At 43.0% G+C, this 23,758-nt stretch overlaps 1 protein-coding gene across 1 annotated transcript in view; it reads left to right on the plus strand.

Moving 5' to 3' along the window:
- The window catches only part of LOC105473955 (nuclear body protein SP140-like protein), a 65,389-nt gene extending 46,115 nt beyond the window's left edge, over nucleotides 1–19,274 (plus strand). The window contains exons 9-19 of the mRNA XM_011728213.3: nucleotides 617–697; nucleotides 4,012–4,086; nucleotides 5,376–5,480; nucleotides 7,548–7,690; nucleotides 8,869–8,916; nucleotides 12,265–12,306; nucleotides 15,649–15,764; nucleotides 16,477–16,585; nucleotides 16,887–16,964; nucleotides 17,184–17,327; nucleotides 18,318–19,274. Of these exons, the coding sequence (XP_011726515.3) occupies nucleotides 617–697; nucleotides 4,012–4,086; nucleotides 5,376–5,480; nucleotides 7,548–7,690; nucleotides 8,869–8,916; nucleotides 12,265–12,306; nucleotides 15,649–15,764; nucleotides 16,477–16,585; nucleotides 16,887–16,964; nucleotides 17,184–17,327; nucleotides 18,318–18,416 (1,040 nt within the window). The 3' untranslated portion in view covers nucleotides 18,417–19,274. The remainder of the gene's footprint in view (nucleotides 1–616; nucleotides 698–4,011; nucleotides 4,087–5,375; nucleotides 5,481–7,547; nucleotides 7,691–8,868; nucleotides 8,917–12,264; nucleotides 12,307–15,648; nucleotides 15,765–16,476; nucleotides 16,586–16,886; nucleotides 16,965–17,183; nucleotides 17,328–18,317) is intronic.
- The last annotated feature ends 4,484 nt before the right edge of the window (nucleotides 19,275–23,758 follow it).

Raw genomic sequence — 23,758 nt, forward strand, 5'->3', positions numbered from 1 at the left:
TGGGTGTTTTTAGCCGGGCACGGTGGCTCACGCCTGTAATCCCAACACTTTGGGAGGCTGAGGTGGATGGATCACTTGAGGTTGGAGTTTGAGACCAGCCTGGTCAACACGGTGAAACTCCATCTCTACTAAAAATACCAAAATTTGCTGGATGTGGTGGCAGGCACCTGTAATCCCAGCTACTCAGGAGGCTGAGGCATGAGAATCACTTGAACCTGAAAGGCAGAGGTTGCAGTGAGTCAAAATTGTGCCACTGCACTCCAGTCTGGGAGACAGAGAAAGACTGTCTCTAAAAAACAAAACAAACAAACAAACAAAAAACAAGAATGAGTGTTTTCAAATTAAAAAATTATTTGGACTGAGTCATTATAACATTTTCATTTAAGTCTCTGTGTATTATCCTAATAAATTCTAAGAGACTTCAATGTACAATTAAATCCTGTGTGTAATTTAGAAGTCGACACTCCCAAAAGCAGAAGATGCTCTGGACACCTGCTTGAGGTTCCTTGTCTGAGTGTCTGAAGAAACCCAGGACTCCCTCACTTGAGTTTGGTCCAGCCTGACAGCTGTTGTTCTGCTCAGTTCTATTAATACATTTTCCCCTGCCTATCCCCAGATAACAGCAAACCCGGTGGCCAGCTGGTCCCTAATGAAGAGAAGGCAAAAGTGAATCTGCAAGGCCTTTCCAAGATCAGCGGTAAGATAAAGTTTGTACCACTTTTCATTTGCCCTTCAGGTCAATGCAAATGTTGTTGACGTTTTGAGGAGCCTAGAACCTTTATTGTTTACTAGTCAAACTTAGTCAATTTCAGAGCTGTGAAATCTAAAAAAAAAAAAGCAAACCCATTAGAAGCCAAGGTTGTAAGTTGATTGTATTCATATCATAGATCTTATCTCTCTAGGTTCTAAAGTTGTTTTCCTCTCTGTTTTATCTGATTTTCCTGGAAATTCCTTTGCCTTAAATCATTCGCTAATGAAAAAGGCTAGACCTGGTAAATTGTAAGCAGAATACAGGTTTATTCTCTCACTGCCCTTTCAAGTCCTCTTCCTAGATGAGTTATTTCCTATCCTGAGCAACCCCTATCACTTTCCTACTCCCTTTTCACAACAATAAGAGTCTCCTTTCAGTAGTTGAGAGTCTTTCTGACCAAGTATTAAAACTCCAATGTCCTCCCCAGTTTAAAGCATTTAAAGCACCTTCCCTCCTGTAGCCTGGGCAAGCCTTAGTCTGGAACACATATAGTTGGGGGTGACATAGTCAGTGTCTTCTCTTATTCTCTCTTGGCCCTATCCCCACTCCATAGCTGTTGGCTTGGTCCCATCCAGGACTGGGGAGGTGAGAGAGAGGGGTGAGATCAGAGTGTGGAGGTGTCTTGCCTGACAGGTGCAGCCGTGAAATGACATTACAAGTGGTTGATGCGCAATCACTAGCTCTTTCTTCCACGAGATGCTTTCATCAACTCTCCTGCAAGGGAAGGGGAGGGGTCAGGCATCACAGCTTGATTTATTTTGAAAGAAATAGAGGTTTACTTCTACAACCTGGATGTGAGTGAAGGGCTGAACCTAGCATCATCAGTTCCACCAACTCTTTCTATGGTCGCATAGGTGGACTGGTGCATTGTCTTAGGATGTGGGTGCTTGAAACTTGGGTGATCAACTCAACCTACTTGCTTGGGACTTTCTTAGTTTTGCCAGTGAAACTCTCATGTCCTGGGCACCCCCTTTGTCCTGGACAGACCGGGACAATTGGTCATTCTACTTGGTACTTACTGGATTGTTCCCAACCGTTGGGACTTGAAGTGAAATTTTGAGAAAGCAGGAGGAAATTGAAAACTCTGTCACACTTCTTTCTAGAGGCTAATTAACACCAACCATAACAATTATTTTAAAATAACTTTAAATTATATTCTGGCCACCATAGTATTTATTAGGGCTTGTGATAGGGTTTCAGTGTTGTTAAATGGGTATTACAGCCATTTAACACAATAATATTTGACACAATAATATTTGAATCCTGCCTTGTTCAGCCACTCGATTCTGAGAGTAAAACACAGTAGTGCTGTATTATGAATTTGCTGTATTTAAGCTCCAGATTGTTCTGTACCAAAAGCTCCATAGACTAGAGTAGACTTCATGGTGTTTCCTTTTTCTCCCTAAAAATATGAGGCCTCAACAAATGTAATGAAAGCTAAATCTGACACACCCACTAGTCCCAGAAAGATGTAACCAGACAGAAACAGATAGAAAGGAAGAAATAACTCTGTATTAGCTGGACTGTCCAAGGTTGTGGCCAGAGCTCTAGTGCCAAGACTGGCTGGAGTATAGGAGGGAAAAGAGCAGCAAGAGTATAACATCTGGATCTATTCTCACTGTACGGTGAGTGTGGACCCTCAGAGAGGAGGGAGGGATGAAGCAGTGAAGAGGAGAGACCTGGAGATGTCCTGGCCTTCCAGAGTCCCCTTGGCATCTTTCGTGGGAGAAGAGGGGAGGAGAGCTTCTCAGAGAGCCACACCTGTGTGGCTGATGTTCTATTGCCTGGAAACCTCATCTTCCAGAGGCAGGCAGCAAGATGGAGCAAAAAGATTAATATGCCTCATGGAGAACCACATTTCCACCTCTTTAGTAGTTTTTCTTAGCCCTTGGCTGTTACTATAGAAGACTCATACCTCCCTATACAAGTTTATTAAACTCTCCTAAAGCTCTTCTTTGAGCACCTATTATCTTGGTTAAATATTAACAGGATGACAACTTGTAAATATGAAACTTGTTTGATCTTGGGATAAGATGTCTGTAATTATCAGTATTGGTCCCTTGGGCCATTTGGGTCTTAAATGGGTAAAAACCTGATCAGTAAGTGTGTAATCTAAAGACCAGAAAGTGGAATCATATTACTAAGCCATAGGTCCACTTTGGGTCTGATTGGTCTTTTCCACTTTGCTGGCCTAATATGCTCATAATATGCTTAGAGTTTAGAGTACTTAGGAATAAGTAGGTTGGAAAATATTTCTCCACGGGGTCTACATGACCCTGACCAGCACCCCCAGATGGTGGTCACTGGATGGTGGACATTCAGCACAAGAAGGAAGGAACATTTTGCTTTCCTGCCTTGGAAAATAAAACACATTTGAATGATAGTAAACCTTGAGATGCCCACCCACAGCCAATTAACGTGCACACGGGAGAACCTCATCGGCCGCAGCATCTGCCATGTCAATCCTTAATTACCATTTGGAATGAAGGCTGTAGAAGTCTCAATTCTACCCATTCCTCATGGTTAACTTTCTTCTGATTAGTTTCTTAGATTCTAATATTTCTTTTTTCCAAAGCCATGTGGACAAAGCCCTGGTCACATTTACTATTACTTTCAGCACAAAGGTACGAATATCTTCCCTCCATGTGATATGTGCAGCATACATCTCACCTATAGAACACCTAATAGGGTTTCCCTTAATTCACAGAACTGTCATTCAGTTTTGTCTCTGCTAAGAGAAACCCAAATGCCTTCACTTAATTTTGTAGTTTTGTCTCAATTTTCTCTGAATATTTTAGTCTCTGTAATGACAGTAATCATCATTTTGATCTTGCAAAGATTAAATAAATTAGTGGATGTGTAAGTGTTTAACATGTATTATATGCCATATATATTTTTCAAAGATATATATTTGAAATGAAATATGAAAAGAACCTTCAAAATATGAAATGAACCTTCAAAACATGAAATGAACCTTCAAAACATGGAATGAAGTATTTATACTGTTGCTTGACATATATGTGGAATACTGATTTCAATTAGTTTTTTTCTTAATATAAGAATAGGAAAATGAAATATAAAGTAAACCTAATATTAGCTATCTAATTCTTCATACCTTAAAGGCTAAGGTTTAAATCTTTTTATTTATACATTAAACTGGCTTTTGGAAAGTTACATTTAAATGGAATTTTTGGAAAGCAGCAATATGTTTAATACAGTTGCTCATTTGTGACTGTGATTATATTATTCTATTTTCTCAGGGAGTAAGAGAAGCAAACCTGGAACCTGCTTCACTCAGAGTGACAGAGCTCCACAGAAAAGGGTCCGATCGAGAGGTAAAAAAGAAAAGAGGAATGCACTTTCAATAACTAAACATCTAATTTCCTGTGCTTTATGCTGTATTTTCAGTAATAAACCTATTTCATTAATTGTTTTATGAAACTGTACTAACTATTGAGAAATGTATCCTATTAAGTCATTTTCCAAAATGTGTCAAGGAAAGAAGAAAGTAAGTTGGTGATTGATCTACAATCAGACCCCGGGGGCTCAGGGGCCACTAAAGTGCTACTTCCACTGAAATGATAAATTTCAAGGCTGGAGATAGCCCATTGCTGTATAAAGGGTATAACCCATAAGTGATTTAGCTGACCTTCCTCTGGCTACACAGAATGCCACAGGTTGCACACTAAGGTTGAACCAGAGTTGTGGTTAGAGATCTGTGTCCTAAGGCTTTTTGGCTTTTTTTTTTTTTTTTTTTTTTTTCATCTTTGACTGTGTGGTCTTGTGCTGACCACTTGACCTTCTTTGCCTTGGTTTCCTCATCTGGGAAGCTAGAGGGTGAATTAGACCAACCACCCTTCTTATTAGTCCATCTCAGTCTAAATAGTCTGCCCTTTTCAAAACCAGTCTCAGGACCAAGGGCCGCTCCCCCTGCCCGTCATGGCCTCCACTCCTCTGTTTAGAAGGGCAGGATTCGCTGCTCATCCTCCTGGAGTTTTTCTTTGAAAAACTTTCCCACCTACTTCTGTGGTGTCAGGTTCCCAGTTCCCCACTCCCTGCTCAGTACAATTTTCAGATTATTCTAGAGCTCCCTGAGCTCCTTTCTCAGCTGTGGAGAAAGCTGATAGGAGGGGAAAATGGAGCAAAGCAGAGAATAAAAGCAGAAGGCAGGCGCCATCTCCATTAGGTTATCTCATCATTAGCCTCTCCCTCCTTGACCAGTCAGTGCTCAAATGGAAGACTGATTATGGTCTCCAGCTTCATCTCTGGCTACCTAACTGCAGCAAAACAGCATAGCTGGAGAGCGCCCATCAAACCAATGACAACAACTGTATGTTTCATTGTCATATAAGAATCAGTGGAGCTTACTACATTGGAAGTTAAAACAGTTTTACTGAAGTCTAATTTCTCCAATATTTTGTGTGACATTTGAAAGGTGAAATTGGGGCCCACATTGTGTAGTATTGTATAAAAAATGCCACTTGGAAGAAAGACTTTGAAACTCTAGAGATTTATGCAATAGAATTTCTTAAGTAGTCTTTGTGCCTTTGTAGGATTTACCTCAGTGGGGAAGGGGGATGTGCCTTTGCAAAGTGAGACACAATGAAGAAATCCTCTCTTTCAGCTTCAAGAAAGCACAAAGATGAAACTGTGGATTTTCAGGCTCCTTTGCTTCCGGTGACCTGTGGTGGGGTGAAGGGAATTTTACATAAGGAGAAATTGAAACAAGGTGGGTTTCATGGTCTTCTTTAAATTGCAGCTCCTATCTGAACGCATCACAAGTAGTGGGGAATTATCATGTGAATTACACATCATTCAAGGAGTTTGGCCCCAGTTTGGCTTGAGGGAAGGAGGAAGGGATTTCTAAGATGACATTTTCAGACTTTAAGAAATCACACCCATTAGATGCTCACTCGCACACGGAGTGTCCAGGGGTTGCCCAAAGAACCAAAGAGAAGTGCAGGAACGTCAATTCGCAGATGGAAAATGTCACATATTTTACTTTGAATCAGACAGAAAAGGGAAGAGGCCCTCAACCTCGACCTTCATATTCTCTCCCCCTTCTGGAGTGCCATCACCAGGGCAGGGTGCTTGGCTTAGGGTGATGATCACAGGCTTTAACATTAGGAAGCCTGAGTTCCAGCCTTGGCTGTGCAGGGGTGACTGTTCCATTCTGAATAGAGAAGGGGACCTTTCTGAATGTGAAAGTTCTCATCTAAGAGAGGGAACAATAATGAAAAACCTGCCTCATGATGTAGCTGTGAGAATTAATTTACATATTAACGTAAAATATTTTGCAATTGAAAATTATAAAACTTTGTCAAAATCATCTATCAGAATGGCCTTCATCTCAGACCTCTCTTAACTTGGCTCTTTGAGCACCAATTAATATAAATGTTTTCATTGGGACTTTTTTTAAACAGCTTAACTGAAATAGAGTTCACATATCATGTAACTCACCACTTAGAATATACCAATCAATGATTTTTTTTTTGTATTTTCACAGGATTGTACAGCCATTATTATCATCTCATTTTAGAACAATTTGTCCTTCACTAAAGGAAACCTCATGTCAATTAGCAGTCAATGCCCATTCCCACCTCGCCCCAATGCCCAGCCCTAAGCAGCTGCTCATCTATTTTCTGCTCTATAGATTTGCTTATTCTAGGCATTTTCTACAAATGGAATCCTATAATACATCTCCTTTTATGACTGGCTGCTTTTAATAAGCATGATGTTTTCAAAGTTCATTCATATTGAATGTATGGGTACGTCATTTCTTTTATTGATAAATCATATATTTCATTGTACAGATATACCACATTTTGTTTATCCATTCATCAACTTGGGTTATTTTCACTCTTTGGCTGTTATAAATAATGCTATTTTGAACATTTGTGTAACAAATTTGGTGTGAACATATTTCGGTTCTTTGAAGTGTATATTCAAGAGAGGAATTGCTGAGTCCAATGGTCATTCTATTCTTAACTTATTGAGGAAACACCAAAGTGTCTTCCACAGTGGCTGCATTATTCTATATTCCCACGAGAAATGTGTGAAGGCTCCCATTTCTCTACACACTCACCAACACTTGTTATTGTCTGTCTTTTTTATTAAGATACTAGTGGGTGTAACGTGGTATCTCATTGTGATTTTGCTTTGCATTTCCCTAATAGCTGATGGGGTTGACTATCTTTTATATATAACTTAAATTTTCTATTAGGTAACATTTCACAATTATTTTTTAATATCAGCTACCCGTGATTGCACAGATGAGAAAATCTCTGTTCAATAATGCCCTAAAACTGAATGAAAAATGTTGTAATAGAAGGCGCACATGTTGCTGGGGCGGCCTCCTGAGCCACAGGGCACTCATCTCAGACTGTACCCCTACCTAAGGATTCTGCCTCCACGTTGCCCCCAGAGCCATCTGCAGACTCAGGCCTGGTCTCTACCCCCAGAATTAAAAAGCAAGTTGGAATCCTCTCATCTTTCAGAATTACTTGCTTTTCATTCTGCAAGTGCTTTTGAAATGCTTAAAAGGTTGCTCTTGTTGACAACCATCACTTTCTTCATGGATGAAGGTCAAAGAAATGTGCACCCCCACCAGGAAATATCCTTAGAGGGGACTTTCAGGCTGGATTTGAGGCCTCTGAAGTCTGAGAGGGAAGGCCAGACCCTCCCGCTATTGATCTTGATCAGAAATTGGGTGGTTCTAGATACAATGTGGTGAGTGGCCACAGTCTGAGCACTGGGAACAAAGAGGGCTCAGGATCAACTTACCCTGGTCTTACAGGAAGCTTCTTGAAGTGTATACAGACTGAGGATGGAAATTGGTTCACCCCCGGAGAATTTGAAACCAAAGGAGGCTACGCAAGATCAAAGAACTGGAAGCTGAGTGTGCGCTGTGGCGGGTGGCCCCTACAAAGGCTGATGAAGGTATTCCAATGACAAGGCGCCAGACCTGTACCCCTTCCTGTTGTTCCCCAATAATGAAGAGACTGTTTATTCACCAAATATTTGTTAGGTTATAGCTAAATCCTTGATGCCAGTGAGTTTATCCTCTCATTCAGGAGAGAGGGACCCCATATCCATAACCACACTACAGTGCAACACATTGATGTTGTACAGGGGCTCCATCAGGATAGATGCAGCAGCTTGGAGGAAGAAAGGGTCATTCTGACTAGGGTGGATGCAGACAATTTTGTGCACTGAGAAAAAGAAGAGAGTTGATAGTCAGGCAGGGCAAGAAGATACTTCAGAGAAAGAATGACCTGAAAACCAGAATGGCATTAAAACAAGAACCATAGTAAAACTATTAACAGGTCTGTGGATTTAGGTAGATAGATTGCATACAATAAGGCACAATTCAGCAACTGAGGTTGTCTGTGGAGCGCTTTAATGCCAGGCTAAGTAATTCAAATCTGTAATTGAGATAACAAGGAATCGGCGAAATCTTCTGAGATTGGAAATGACATTTAACACAGTATTTTAGACAGCAATGGGGTTTTGAAATGTCTTCACTGTTTCCCCTGCTAGCAAACCTATACTCAGTCTGGAATGCTTGGCTCAAATGTTACCCTCTTCCTTAAATATTCACTGACCTAGCCATGGGTCCTCCCTTCCCAGGGTTCCTGAGCCCCCTACTAATGCCCTTTTTTCACTGTTTATATTTATCCTTCTGTGAGTGCTTTTTGTCTGTAGATCTCTTTAGGTTTTCCCATCTCCATGTACCCAAGATTGATCAGAGTGACTGACACCCAGTAGCATGCAATAAGTGGGTGCTGCTTGGATAGCTCTGGTGTAGGGACTCCAGCTGGGAGTGGCACTGGTGGAACTGGAAAAGAGGTGATAGATGGTATGAGATTATGAATGAAAACCTCTTAGGACTTAGGAAAGAAGCACAAGAGAAGGGAAAATGATCCTGAAAATGATTTTCTGTTGATTGGAGTCTAGAAGCACAGGTGAAGAGAGGGAGATGGTTTCTCATTAGACACCTTGGGTTTGCGCTGGCAGTGGAACACTCAGGTAGAAGTATTTGGGAAGAGGTTGGAAATGCCAGACTCACAAAACAGAAACACAGGCTGACTATGAATCTTGGTCTTTTTATGTTTCAGGAAGGATCTCTACCTAATCCTCCAAAAATACATTACAGGAACCAAAAGGTGATTATTACATAATTTTCTACAGATTCTTGTCACATAACTGATTTAACATGTACGACATCTTATTCTATGGAGTCTCCAATTGGGTAATTATAATTAAGCTTTCACCTTCTCCACTACCCACGTTTAAATTTTTTTAATATATGCCTTCAGAGTTGCTACTTTGAATACTATGTGTATATAAAGCTAGGTCCTCTTTGGATTAAACTGTATCAGATGGAGATGCTGAGGAGCCATCAAAACAAACCCCCTGAATGTGTTTTAGCAGCAGATGCAGATGTTCTAAGAGTGTCAAAGTTGGAAAATCCAACACGGTCATGGAACACATAAAAATATTTCATAATAAGATGAGAATATCATCTCCGACTCAAAATCAGATTTTTTCCATTGATGTTATTGTTTTCTAACTTTTGTGAAATTGATAGAGCCAACGTTTCCTCCCAGTCACTTGAGACGTGTATAAAACCATATATTATTTCATGAAATAGGTAATAAAAAGAATATTTCTTTTCCGATCTTTCACCTTCCAAAAAAAATGTACATACAGATACACAGAATTCTTTCTCAACGGGAAATTATTTCCCTTCGTCAAGATGGTGCCATTGGGGAGGAAGATCTCCAGAGGCAAATGTATTTTATAGGAGGGGCTGACCAGGAAAACCTTTTATGTTGATGCCACCTCTTTGGCTCTACCAGAAAGACTGTGCAGACCTGCTTTTTATCTGTGAAAGTGATTTTCCCTTCACTTAAAGAACGTGACAAATAAATAGGTTAAGTGCAGTGTAGATTCAGGACAAGGTGATGGTTTTTCCAAGACTGAGTATGAATGAGAACCTGAGGAGAGGGAAGAGAAAAATGTCATCCTTGTGCACTTCAGGTAGAAATGCGCATTCAAGACATTGACAGACTTCTAAAACAGCTCACACATAGCTCGCCACTGGGCTTCATATTCCATTGGGAACCTGAGATCCAGGCCTTTACCTTATCTGATATACTGGCTGATTTGAATTCTCAGCCACTGAGATATTTCATCCACTGGGTTTCCTGAAGGGAAACTATTACATCACCTTTTCAGTGAGTACACTAAAGACCAGCATCTCTACCTTTCCCCAGGTGCCGAGAGTAACTCAGTCTGGATGACCCAAATGAACTGGACATTTCCAACTAACCGACTCTCCCCCTCTTCTGAGGTGCAACACTTAGCAGCAACAAGCTGCAGTTGCCTCTATGTGTTGTGTCTCCTCATGGGGAGAACAGAGGTCCCCTAAGTGGCAGATCCAGGATCCATTACAAACTCCGTGGGTCCTCTGTGCCTCTCAGAGCTTCTCTTGCTGGCAAAGCCATTTGGCTTCTGGAAACTTCAGTGTCACTATCAGTGCCACATGATAGTGTCTCTGCTCAGGCTCATGACAAGGGCCACATAAACCTTTTGGTGGCAGCTGAGGTGTAAAACAATCTGATATACTCACCCAGAATAATTGTTGTATGCTAATGCTTGCTTAAGAGACTCTAGTATTTTTTTTTTTTTTTTTTTTTTTTTTTTTTTTTTTTTTTTTGGAGACAGAGTTTCACTCTTGTCATTCAGGCTGGAGTGCAGTGGTGCGATCTCAGCTCACTGCACCCTCCGCCTCCGGGGTTCAAGCGATTCTCCTGCCTCAGCCTCCCAAGTAGCTGGGATTACAGGTGCCCACCACCACACCTGGCTAATTATTTGTATTTTTAGTGGAGACGGGGTTTTGCCATGTTGGGCTGATCTTGAACTCTTGAAACAATATTCATTTATTCACCCATTCAACATATACTTATCAAGCACATACTAAATTCCAAAGGCCATTACAAAAGAGTGACCTGAAAAATCATTTCAGGCCAGGCATGGTGACTCAAGCCTATAATGCCAGCAATTTGAAAGGCTGAGATGGGAGGATGACTTGAGCTCAGGAATTTAAGACCAACCTGGACACATCGTGAGATACCACCTCTACCAAAAAAAAAAAAAAAAAAAATACCCAGGCATTGTGGTGCACACCTGTAGTCATGCAGTAGCTACTTGGGAGGCTGATATGGGAGGATCACTTGAGCCTGGGAGGTCGAGGCTGTAGTAAGCTGTGATTTCATCGTGGCACTCCAGCCTGGGTGACAGAGTGAAACTCTGTCTCAAAAAAAAAGAAAAAAAGGAAAAGATTGTTTCAATTTTATTGTAAACATGGATGAATTACAAATGGGTGGGGTAGGAGATTCTAGGCTAGTCAGAGAGGCAGTCAGTGACAAGGTCACTTCTCAGGTGCTTGTGCTTTGGATCACACTTGTTTATAGCCTCTGTACCCTGGGCTAGAGACAAAAGCTGAGGCCGCCTGTATCCCAGAAGGAAAAGGTGCCAACTCCTGCAATGGATATCCAAAAACAATCTAAATAAATCTAGTGGGTTACCTCTTAAAAGACAGTCAGTCAACCTGACATCTTCTTGTGCTTTGGATAGAAGGGAGAGTGGGAGACGCTCAGGAAGAAGAGCTGCAGCACAGAGGACCTTGGAGGCATTTTATCACCAGGGCTTTGTCCCTAGGGGAGCTGCAGAAGGCAGTGTTATTCTTCTCTGGGATAGTTGCATGGCCTCCAGGACTCTGGGCCCTGGGGTACTTGGAGGATGTGGGGGATAAGTTCTCAGCCTGATTATTATTGCAGCTCTTCTGGGTGGGATGACACAAAGGCCAAGTTTAGGAAATATGCCTGAGGGCCCCTTGGAGTAAAAGGACAAGTAGAGCTTCTCTGACTTGGCCTGTGCGAACTAGGTCCAGACTCCCTGCAGGGAATGGGATTTGCATTGGGCTAAACAGTAGTACTTGGGGACTTTTTCTTCCCTCAGTAGATATATAGGTCCAAAAAATCAGATATGAGGTAAAGGGAAGACTGTTTAAAAAATAAAATTTTAGACAAAATAAATTTAATAGCATTTATTGGAGCAAAGAGCAATTCATGAATTGGGCAGCACTCAGAACAAGAAGAGGTTCAGAGAACTCTGCTGCAGCAGCCCAGACAGTGAGGCCAACACAGGAATAAGTCAGAGAAACTATATTTAATGGGTTATCACAGAAAGATGCTAATTAGAGGTAGATGGCGGATTCTAGTCGGTAAAGTCTCTAGTTTTATTTTACTGTTTACATCAGGTTTCAGTTTACTTACATAGGAAATTAAAGTACTGGAGTCACCCCAGCCTACTGGCCTTCTCCTCCCAACTATTTTTTTACAACTGGTTCCTGAATCCCTTCAAAGATGACTACTTAAATTTAAGTAAGTGATAGATGGAAACAATGCATTCAGTATCGTAAATCAATCTTTCTGTTTTTTCAACAGAGAATACTGAAGTCTCACAACAATAGCTCAGTGGACCCTTGTGTAAGTACAAATTCTGAGCTATGAGCCCCAGAGTATTCCACTCCTTTCTCCAGTGATATGTTCTGTGCCATGACTACTATTCCCTGAAGCATGTTCAGTCTCAGTTGGAGTATGTTGCTGTGTGTGATGAGCAAAGAATACCAGTTGCATCACCCAAGCCAGGTAGATGTGCCTGGGTCTTGGATGTCTCAGTGTGAAAGCACCCTTCCATGTGTTTCAGTAGAAACCTTCCAATGTTCTTATTTCCTTATTCCCTTGGATAGTGAGTATGGGAGGCTGAGCTCTAGACCACTGAGGTCTCTTGAGACAGAGCTTGAAGTGGTAATGGGTAGGGCTGGCCTGGTGACTAGGGGGAAGGAGTAAAGGTGAGAGGATAACAGAATTCTCAAGTAGGTGGTATGGATGAAAGGGAAAGTCCCAAAAGTGCACTCCAAGGTGCAGGTAGAGCTGAAGATCGTCTTAAGCATCAGGCAGAAGAAACAGAGCATGCTAAGCTCTTATGTTTAAGGTGTGGAGTCTGTCATTAGTCCTGTGAAGGAGTACATACAGGACAAGAGGTCCTTTACAGAGCCCCTATGACCAGTCTCAGGGAAGCCATTAGGCTGATGAGCTGGTTAGGACTGAAACCATCATGACCTAGTAAATCCTGAGGCATTTTAACTCAACTGCTTATCTGGTGCTCAGTACTATGCAAACTTTCTGATCCCATGGGCCCCATCCATTCTCTACTTGCTATATGGCTGCCTGCTTTGGGTTCTACCGAAATCATGGATGAGTTCTTTCTCTAAATGAAATTCTGGTTTGCTCCTTTTCATTGCAGTGAGATGTCAATTTTAGGTAAGGTCACTTTCTCGCAGAACTCCAGGAGGCAGCACTCACATAGAATATCATGCAATAATACTGACACATAATACTTAACTGAGGAGGGATGCTCAAATAGTTTTATACACACCTTACCTCCAAAGCAATCCTCCAACAAGATTTAGTTCTTATCCACACTGATTTTGACGCCCAGCCAACTCAGGGACTCATGAACAGTTAAAACGGTCCTGGAGGTCAGTGCTTGTGTGGCTGATTTTGTATAAGCTTGACATGGAGGTTTATGTCTCACAGCCCACAGCCAGATGTTTCTGGGAAAAAGAGGAAAACAGTTCCAGCAAAGGTATGGTCACCACTATTAATAATTTTTCCAAGGCCAATAACAACATTGACTTATAATATACCCATGCCTCCATAACCAGACTTTGCTCAGGTTGAATCTCAAATTATCCCGCATCCTGGAGTCACCTGAAGTGCTTTAAAAAATATTGTTGCCTGGATCCCACTTCTAGGGAAATTCTAAATTAATCAATCTGGACTATGTATGACTTGAACATTAGAATTTTTTTAAGGTCCCCAGATGATGCTGATACATAGAATTACCTATTCTGTCACCTTAAGAAGAATACCAGTGCCTGCACCTCAGCTCTGACCCAGTGATTCAGAATCCCTGGTGCTGGGTTCAGGACATTAGCATTTTATGTACTCTCCTGAGATGAGTCTAATGTACAGCCAGACTAACAACCAAAGAACCAGAGAAATCAAATCTCTTCTTGAAAAGATATAGATTTGGAGGAAAAAAATGGCAGATCGGAGGCAGGACCAACTTCCACCTCCGACTCAGACAGACAGAACAGCATGTTGAGACTCACATCGTGAACTTTTGCTACAAGAGCCACCACAGGAACATTCCAGCAAAATAAGGAATTCACAGACCCTTTGAAAGAAGTGGCTTGCCACTGCAAACTCTGTGAGACAGCCAAAACACAGTTCTCAACGTGTGAGAGGGAAAAAGTCCACCTCTGAACATATATCCTCACTGGGGAACCTGAAAATCCAGATCACGGGAGAAGGATTTCACCTAACCTAGAGCTGAAATGAATTTAGAGAGCTGGGCAAAATATAAAAGTAGAAGTAGCAGCAGACAGAGCCCTGTAGGCACTCCACACAGGGCCACATGGGGGCTGCGCTCAGGAACAGTGGAAACAGTCAGTGGCTGTGGAGGGTGGGCTGTCCCCTGCTTCCAGAGGGAGAGTGTGATTGGCTGGTTTGAATAATTCCATGGCTGGCAGGGAAACGAAATCAGCTAATCAAAAATAAGCAGAAGGTGCAAGCCGTCCTCTTGATCAGAAGTGTTGGTAGGAAACCTTATCTGCAGGAGCAGAGCCAGGGGAGAACTTGTAGATAGACCATTCTAGGCCCTCCCAGTGTTACCAGATGTCCAGGCTGCACATAATATTGAACTCTAATTTTAGTCCTCACAGCACTTTTCCCTTGAACGACAAAGGGCTCAGTCACAGACCGGTTCTTTGTCATGAATACACATGCATTTGTCTACAATACAGCCTCTACGTATTGGTCTCTATATTTGTTCTATAAATTCTGTTGGTTTTTAATGACTGGGATTTGCTCCACAACACGTGGATGCAAATACTATCATATTTTAACTTCACTAAATCAAATTAAATCTAGCTAAAGGTCTCATATGTTGAGACTGGTGAGAAATGGAGAATTAGTTGATTTCCCATTCTTTTTATAGAACAAAGCACCAGCTCTTTTATGGGCCCAGGAAATGAGGAGAGGGCCTCCATCTTCAACACTGTATGATGCTGTTACCATGGTCCTTGGTCATTAGAGATGACATCTTTGCACCTTACAATCCAAATTAGCTAAGTCATGGGAGATCTTCTGCCAGGCTCCCCAGAGCCGAAGAGCTCTATGTGCCCCCTGTGACCCACCTGGTCATCTGTACTCATGGTCCTTCCCCCTCAGAGGTCGGCGTAGAGCCCTCCAGGCACAAAACCCACAGCCTAGAAACCCCTAACTAGGCCCTCTCTTCAACTCATGAGGAACTTATGGCCAAGAATATGGCATGTGATGATATCTCAGAAGCTTATTCCGTTATATGTAATTCTCTGGGTCTCCCTTTCATGAGTTGATTTGTAGTATAAGCAAATGGATTTAACACGTTACTTTAAAAACTGGTTTTATCTGCAGCATAATACAATTATTCAGATTCCTATAAGATCATCCTCTTGCTTTGTTGCTCGTCTTTCTGCGTTATAATCTCTGGTTTTATAAGGAAAACGTTTTTATTCTGACACATACCCCTGCCTCCTGAACTTCACTGCAGACCAGGATTTGTTCTGAAATCTCCATGCCATGCTTTTCCTTCATATCCCAGGGAGAAGCATACGCCTGTCCACACAGACTCACACAAGGCAGTGTGTTCTAGATGCCCAGAGGGGTGGCCTTCCTGAATCTTGCGGTTCCCAGTGACGTGGAAACTCTTTTACCTTCTAGATGAGAAACTTGGATGAGTGTGAGGTGTGCCGGGACGGAGGGGAGCTGTTCTGTTGTGACACTTGTTCAAGAGTCTTCCATGAGGACTGTCACATCGCGCCTGTGGAAACTGAGAGGTGAGTGACATGCAGGCGCCTCTCCTTCCTGCTTTAAGGGACCTTTCCGCCTGCCACGCGCACTCTCCAGCAGAGCGCCCACTTGTGTCTAGATGGGGAAGGGGCAGGTTCGTCAGGTACTGGGACGCAGCAGTGTGTTCAGAGAGCAGCGGGAGAGGCTGGCAGCAGGAGGTTCATGTTCTCTGTGCTCTCAAGGACCCGCCTCTGATATGCTGAGGCCAGTGCTGGGGACCTTTTGCCCACATACTGGTTTTGTCCTTTCCTTCAATTTGGCAGGAAAGTCTCCTGTCCCAAGGGATTGAGGAAAAGAAACACCAGTTGTTTGTATTTTGTGCTTATTCATACAAGACAGGAAGCACGGTCTTGGGCTGATGGAGGCCCGAGGTCCCTGGAGCTGAAAGCCCAGTTTCTGAAACTCAGGCCTGGCAGGCAGGGCTGCTTGTGCTCCCAGCAGCTCAGACAGGAAAAGGAGAGTCCACACTCATGGTGACACCACCTTCCGAGAGGATTCCTGCCTGCTGCTACCACTGATGCGAGGGAAAGGCCAATGGCTGGAGATCCCATGTGCAGTTCTAGGACACTCTGGGAGGTGTTCCCCTCCCTCCCATGACTGAGCCCATCAGCCATTCCTGAAGGAAGACAGTGGCAGCCACAGGAACGGTGGCCGTTTCCAGGGTCCCTGCCCTCTGCTCACCCATGTCCAATCTCTCAGGACCCCGTGGAGTTGCATCTTCTGCAGGATGAAGGAGTCTTCAGGAAGCCAACAGTGTTGTCAGGAATCTGAGGTCCTGGAGAGGCAGATGTGTCCGCAGGAACAGTTGGTAAGTCAGATGCAAACCCCAAGCCTTCTCCTTTCCCCTCACACGTGAGCACCATGAACAAGCGCAGGGTCAGGGGAATTCACAAAAGGAGCCTGCTCTTCCGAGCCACACTTCAATCGCACTGATAGAACACCCCAATTTGTTTGCACAAAAAATAACTCAGCCATGACATGTCTGTTTCCAAGAGCCACACATGTTAGAGAAACTTGTGGAAGAAGGGTGTGAGTCGTGTGCTCCGTCTCATGCATGTGGGCTCATTCTCTCCAAGCTGCTTTTCATTTACAGCCTCTTTCTTTTGCAGAAATGTGAGTTCCTCCTCTTGAAAGTCTATTGCTGTTCTGAGAGCTCCTTTTTTGCCAAGATTCCATACTATTATTATGTAAGTAAAAACAGCAACCCATGATTACAGGCTGCCATGACATTACCTGACCCTGAAATGAGCCCTCGTGAGATTTGTGATCTTAATCCCACGGGGCAAGAGCACACGCTGTCGTTACAACCTTCACCTTGTTGTATTTCTGCTGGATTTTATGGGAATCCACAGAAGGCAGACATTGAACTATGCTGGTAGCTTTTCCATTGGTATTTTTGTCACCAGATTAGAGAGGCGTGTCAAGGCCTGAAGGAGCCCATGTGGTTGGATAAAATCAAGAAAAGGCTGAATGAGCACAGTTACCCCCAAGTGGAGGGGTTTATACGAGACATGCGCCTCATCTTCCAGAACCACAGGGCCTCTTACAAGGTAGGTGGCTCTTCCTGCTTCCATTTCATTTCTTTCCATCCTTCCCCTCATTTTCTGGTGCCTAGAAAAATTTAGTTTCCCTCATCCTGTAATAAGCTTGCACAAGCAAGGGTTCTGGAAGTGATTGATTGTTTTCAGTTCAGAACTTAAGCTCTTCTTAGCAAAGAAACAGTGAGTCAAAAGGTGTCCCTGCAACCAGAACCCCAGGTCCCTGAGAGCTCCTCCCCGACCTGCCCCAGAGGAGACAGGAGCTCAGAGAGAGCAATTGAGTCCTGCCTGCTGCAGCATATAAAGAGAAGAGAATTTCATCTTAAAGTGATATTGTGCTTCTTATCTGCCCCCAATCCCAGAAATCCCAAACTCCAGATTCCTTTGCATGTGAAGAGACCGTATGGTTAACACGGATTTCCAGCAAGGAGTAGAAGTGACCGAGAAAGGAACAGATCAGTGATCTTACCTTATACCCTTCCACTATCTGAATTGTTGAAATTCAGTGGGTTACTTTTCTAACCCACTGAAATAAGCAACCAAAGCCAAAGAAGTAATAATCCCAACTGTGGAAATGATTTCACTTTTCTGCCCTGTTAATAAGAAAGCATCATGCTGGTAAGAAACAGAAGTTACTGTTAGCTGCATTAGTTTTCAAGTTTAACCTGGTTAATGTAACTTAGGGTGTTTAAGATAAGAGTTCTACTTAATAATAGTATATTTCACACTTCAACATTGTTCAGAGAGTAAATATCAAATGTTCTCACCACAAAATGATAGCTCTTTGAGGTGATGGGTATGTTAATTAGTTTGACTTAATTATTCCACATAGCAGTCATAAATCACAACACTACCTTATACTCCAAAATACATACCATTATAAATTGTCAACTTACAGTTTTTATTTTTTAAAGACAAGAGTCCTGATCATTCTCAGTTGAAAGGTGTCTAATGACACTAATGATAAGGAACATCGTTTTTGTCTTTATTATTTTTTTCCAGTATAACGATTTTGGCCAAATGGGACTTAGACTGGAGGCTGAATTTGAGAAGGATTTCAAGGAAGTGTTTGCTATTCAGGAAACAAATGGGAACAGTTGACTGGTTTAGTGGATGCTGAAGGCCTTCAGGAAATGGTACCCCAAAATATGCCACTGCCTTGCCGCTGACTTCAAACTGAGAGCACTTGGGAAATAGCACAAGCAGGGAGGGGCTTTTCTCTGAGCCTCCCTCATCTGCCCAAAGACAAATCCTCAAAAGAAATTCGATCATCATGAGTCACATCCCCAAGAATCTCACCAACCAGGGAAGAGTAACTGAGATCACAGGGAAGGAGATTGGAGGTGACACCAGCACAGACAGACTCTCACCTCTTCTCCTGAGGTCGGCTCCAGATAACATTTATTACTCACAAGACCTTTCTCCTCTGTTTTTTTTTTTTGAGACGGAGTCTCACATTGTCACCCGGGATCGGAGTGCAATGGCGCGATCTCGGCTCACTGCAACCTCTGCCTCCCAGGTTCAAGCGATTATCCTGCCTCAGCCTCCCAAGTAGCTGGGATTACAGGTGCCTGCCACCACACCCAGCTATTGTTTGTATTTTTAATGGAGACAGGGTTTCACTATGTTGACCAGGCTGGTCTCAAATTCCTGACCTCATGATCCACCTGCCTCGGCCTCCCAAAGTGCTGGGATGTGACAAGAGTGAGCCACCGCGCCCGGCCACTTGCAAGACCTTTTATCTGAAAACCAACCAAGCTTTATTCACGACACACTTCTTCCCTTTCCTCTCCCACTTCTGTGGCCAACTCCCTGCAGAACGCCCAAACCCCCGTTCTTTTCGATAAAGATAGCTCATGATGGTGTATGAATGTCGTTCATCTGACCCTTCTTGAAGTGTTAAATTTCATGGGACTCCTGTGCAAACATGTATTATTAAAAATTTTTTCCTCCTGTTAATCTACTTACGTCAATTTAATTCACTTGTAGCTCAGCCAAAGAACCTAGCAGGTTAGAGGGAAGCCATTTTTCACTCCCCTGGAAAGCTGTTGGCATCCTGGCACCATCTCCTCTTCTGGCCAGGTCTTTTCATCCCCAGCTGCTGAGTGGTGGCTGCTAATGTCAGCAGTCCCCAGAGTATTACCCTCGATTGAATGGAATCAGCTTTACCTGGAAGTGACACCCTGTGGCCTGAGGTCGGCCCCCTTGCCTCAAAGCAGGACCAAGGATGTGGTGTGCAGCTACTCTGTGCTCCCAGGAATCAGGCTGGAGATAGTCTCCAGCTGTTGCCACATCCTGGCTCAGCTTTTGCCCACATGATGAGCTTCCCCTGCTCCTTTCTGAGCGAACGCTCACCATCAATCTCTTGCTTAAGGGACTTCATCCCAGAATGTGCTTCTGGGGAATGCAACCTAAGGTAATGGCCCCAGGAAGTGAGCTCTGAGGACAGGATTCTGGAGTTGGATCACTGTCTAGCCCAATGGTGCTGGGTGGAATATGGATAGTCCCAGAAGTGCTATCACTGAGCAGTTGCCCAAATTTTCACCTGTAGTAAATTGGATGAGCTACAGGTCAAGCTATGTACTAAAGTAGCTGGTACAATTGTCTGGCATTTAAGAAGTGAGGAAAAGTAACTATAAGAAGTATGGGTTATTACTAAGTGCCGTTAATGTCTTGAAAAGAGTAAATGACAGGCTTAGGTCTATTCATCACAAGCCTAAAGAGAAGAGATCCTCATACCTGCAGCTGGAAGGCAGACAGCAAGGAAGGTCTGGTACAGGCCCTGATTTTACAAATCGCAGAACTTCAGAGAAGACTGAATTCTAAGCTCCGGGTGGTCTCTTATGCCAAAGTCAAGGCCTTAAAACTCAGTATGGGGCTATCTAGGTAGATGTACATGAGAACTTTGAACTCCAGATGCCCCCTGAACCTCCTGGGTTTGCAGAAAAGTCTTTCTGCCCCTTGATGGAAGAGAGAGCTACCACCCCCACCCAACTCCCGATTTTTCTAGAATGAAGACTATGTAGAGACTGCTCAGGACAATGCAAGTCCACAGTCATGGGCAAGGTGACAAAGTGAAGAGAGCGCTCATCCTCCGAAGGAGCTGTAGGACTGGCCAGCTGCATCAGCAGGAGTGAGGAGATTGTGTCTGGGAGTGGATCCTGGTCCAGGAAGGGCGAAATGTGAAACCAGATAAGTGAGAATTATTGACAAAAGGGCAAGCTTCTCTACCACAGAGTTTAACTAGCCTGGCATGGGCCAAAGGTAACAATTCTGATATACTCCTGGGTGGCTCCCAGAGACTTAGTATAAGCTATGCTGTACATTAAATCAAGTGGAAGCAGAGATACCAGGACTATAGTGGCAGAGTCTGGGAAAGGGGGTCCCAAGGATATAGAAGTTGGTGTGCTAGAATGACTCTGTGCTCTACAACTAGAGAATCCATCCATCAGGCGACCGAGTTCCTCCAAAGGGCGACACTACTAAGGTGTCTCAGACACTAACTAAGGTGAGAAGGAATGCACTGCTGAGGGGGCAGCACATCCTTGACAAGCTCAATGGTGACTGTCCCCTGCAGGCTGGAATAATGCTAGGGATGTTTTATAGAACTGGATCCCCCAGTAGTGAGCAAAATGATAGAATTCCAGAATAACAGAGGCCAAGTGGCAGCATTTAACTGTGAGGACAAGATAAAGTAATTTCCCTAAGGGTCATCAATGTTAGAGTGACAGCTGGGAGGCCTGGCTTGTAGGTGTCTATGAAGGTGGCCAGTAGGACATGCTGTTCCTCTAGGCAAGACACATATTGCTTTAGACACATAATCAAAAGAGATTGAAAGTAAATGAGCAGCAGACTGATGTCAGCTATCTAAAGGTAAAGTCTTAGACCCCTTGCCCAGCTTCCAAACCTCAGCCAGTTCTCAATGGAATCCAGAACCCACTGTTGGAAATGAGGGCAGTTTCTCATAAGGAAGAACCTTGTTAATGTGCACAGCACTGATTTCCTCGAGTTTTCATGGGAGGGCTCTATGGTCATTTGTTCGAGTAACTCACATGCTGGGGAAAGGAAAATACACAGATCTTTCAAGGGATGTTGAGTACAATGTCAGAGTTGATGCTAATCCCTGGGGACCTAAAGCCCTATCGTAGCCCCTGTTAGAGTATGTGGAGGTGAGGTAATGTCCATCTCACAGTGGGCCCTCTGGATCCACAGAGCCACCCAGCAATCATTTCCCCAGTTCCTGAATGTATAATCAGGATATACATTCATACATACATCATAAAATATAGCAATTTCCTGTCCTGGTTCCTTAACCTCTGGTTTCCTAAACTACAAAATAACAATGACTATCTTAGAGAAGGCCAAGCAAAAGCCTCTGAAACTGAAGTTTCATGGTGAAAAAAAGTAAGTCAAAAGCAATTATCACATTCTTGGGGAATGATAGAGATTAGTGCCACTTACAAAGACGTGAGGGAGTCAGGGGTTGTTATCCCAGTTACACCTCCATTTTAATTCAGCAGTCTGCCCTCTGGCATCTCCTGATGGTTCATGCTGCTAAATGACTACTAAAACTTAACTTAACCAAGGAGTAGCCCCAATTACAGTTGCCATGGCAAATGTGATATCTTTATTATAACAGGTTAGCACAGACTTAGTAAGTGATATGCAACTATTAATATGGAAATGACACTTTTAAAGGATCCAGCAGGATGTAGGTTGAGAAGCAATTCACAATCTCAAGGATTGGACAACAGTGTATCTTTACAGTCTTGCTCCAAGGCAAGGTGAATCCTGCTCTGTGTTACAATATAGCCTTTCTGGACACTGCAATACATTACATTGGCCTACCATATTGATGACAGTATGTTCATGGGCCTGATAAGCGAGAAAGGTTGACTATTCCGAATGACTTAGTAAGTCACAAACACTGCAGGTGGTGGGAGAGAAACACTGCAAAGATTCAGAGATATGCCATATAGGTAAGCTTTCAGGGGTTCAATGGTCTGGAGCATGTCAGAGCATCCCCTTCAAAGCTCCATGCTATTGTAGCTCGTATTTCCAGCACTAAGAAACCCAGAGCTTGGTGGGCCTCCCCAGGTTAGGAGAATCACTATGTTGACATTCTGATGAATGTGATTCTAGGCTTTGTAATGTGTGTGTGTTTGGGAGTCAGGGAGTAGGGAGGCAGTGGGTATACCATCTTAATAAATAAAAAATGCTTATCAATTTTTTTCACTTAATAATATACAATGGACATCGTCACATCAGTAGATACAGCTCTACATCATCATTGCCATACCTTTCATTCATCCTCAAAACTGAACGACAGTTAGCTCTTCAGTTATTTTTGGTCTGGTAAGCATAGTGATTTGTACTGCGAGGCAGCACAGGCTGGCATTCAGGAGCACAGCCTCTGTAAGTGGAAGCCCAGTTCCTGCACTTCTCCACTTGCTGACAGTGTGTCCTTGGGCAAGCTACTCATCCTCCCCTGTACTGTTTCATCTGTAAAATGGAGATACTAGTAGTAAATTGCTCACTGGATTATTGTGAGGATTAATGAATTAATATTTATTATGCACTTAGAAAGTGGCCCTCCATGCAATACATATGTAATAAACAAGCAAACTTAAAAGATTAACATAAACACCCTTGTATCAATTCAGGCTCTTTGCTATCAAGAGAAACCCAATATATACCCAAAAGAATAGAAATCATCCTATGATAAAGATACATGCACGTGTATATTCATTGCAGCACTATTCACAATAGCAAAAACATTCAGTCAACCCAGATGCCCAGCAATAATAGACTGGATAAAGAAAATGTGGTACATATACACCGTGGAATACTATACAGTCATATAAAGAAACTAGATCATGTCCTTTGCAGGGGCATGGATGGAGCTCAAAGCCATTATCCTTAGCAAACTAATGCAGGAACAGAAAACCAAGCACCACAGGTTCTCACTTATAAGTGGGAGCTGAACAATGAGAACACATGTTCAGAACACATGGACACAGGGAGGGGAACAACACACTGGGGCCTGTTGTTGGGGGCAGGGGAAGGGAGAGCATCAGGATAAATAGCTAATGCATGCAGGGCTTAATACCTTGGTGATGGGTTGATAGGTGGAGCAAACCACCATGGCATACATTTACCTATGGAACAAACCTGCATGTCCTGCACATGTATCCCAGAGCTTGAAATTAAATTAAATTTAGAAAAAAAAAAAAAAAAAAGAATCCATTGTGAAAGAATCCAATCACAAAAGACCACATAATTTATTATTCCATTTATGTGAAATGTTTAGAATAGGTAAATCCATAGAGACAGAAGGTAGATTAATTGGTGGTTGCCTAATGCTGGGAGGTTGAGGGGAAATGGGTATGTGGTTTCTTTTTACAGTGACAAAAATGTTCTGAAATTGATCGTGGTGATGGTTA

The sequence above is a fragment of the Macaca nemestrina genome, chromosome 11, assembly GCF_043159975.1.
Source record: "Macaca nemestrina isolate mMacNem1 chromosome 11, mMacNem.hap1, whole genome shotgun sequence".
NCBI classification, from domain to species: Eukaryota; Metazoa; Chordata; class Mammalia; order Primates; family Cercopithecidae; genus Macaca; species Macaca nemestrina.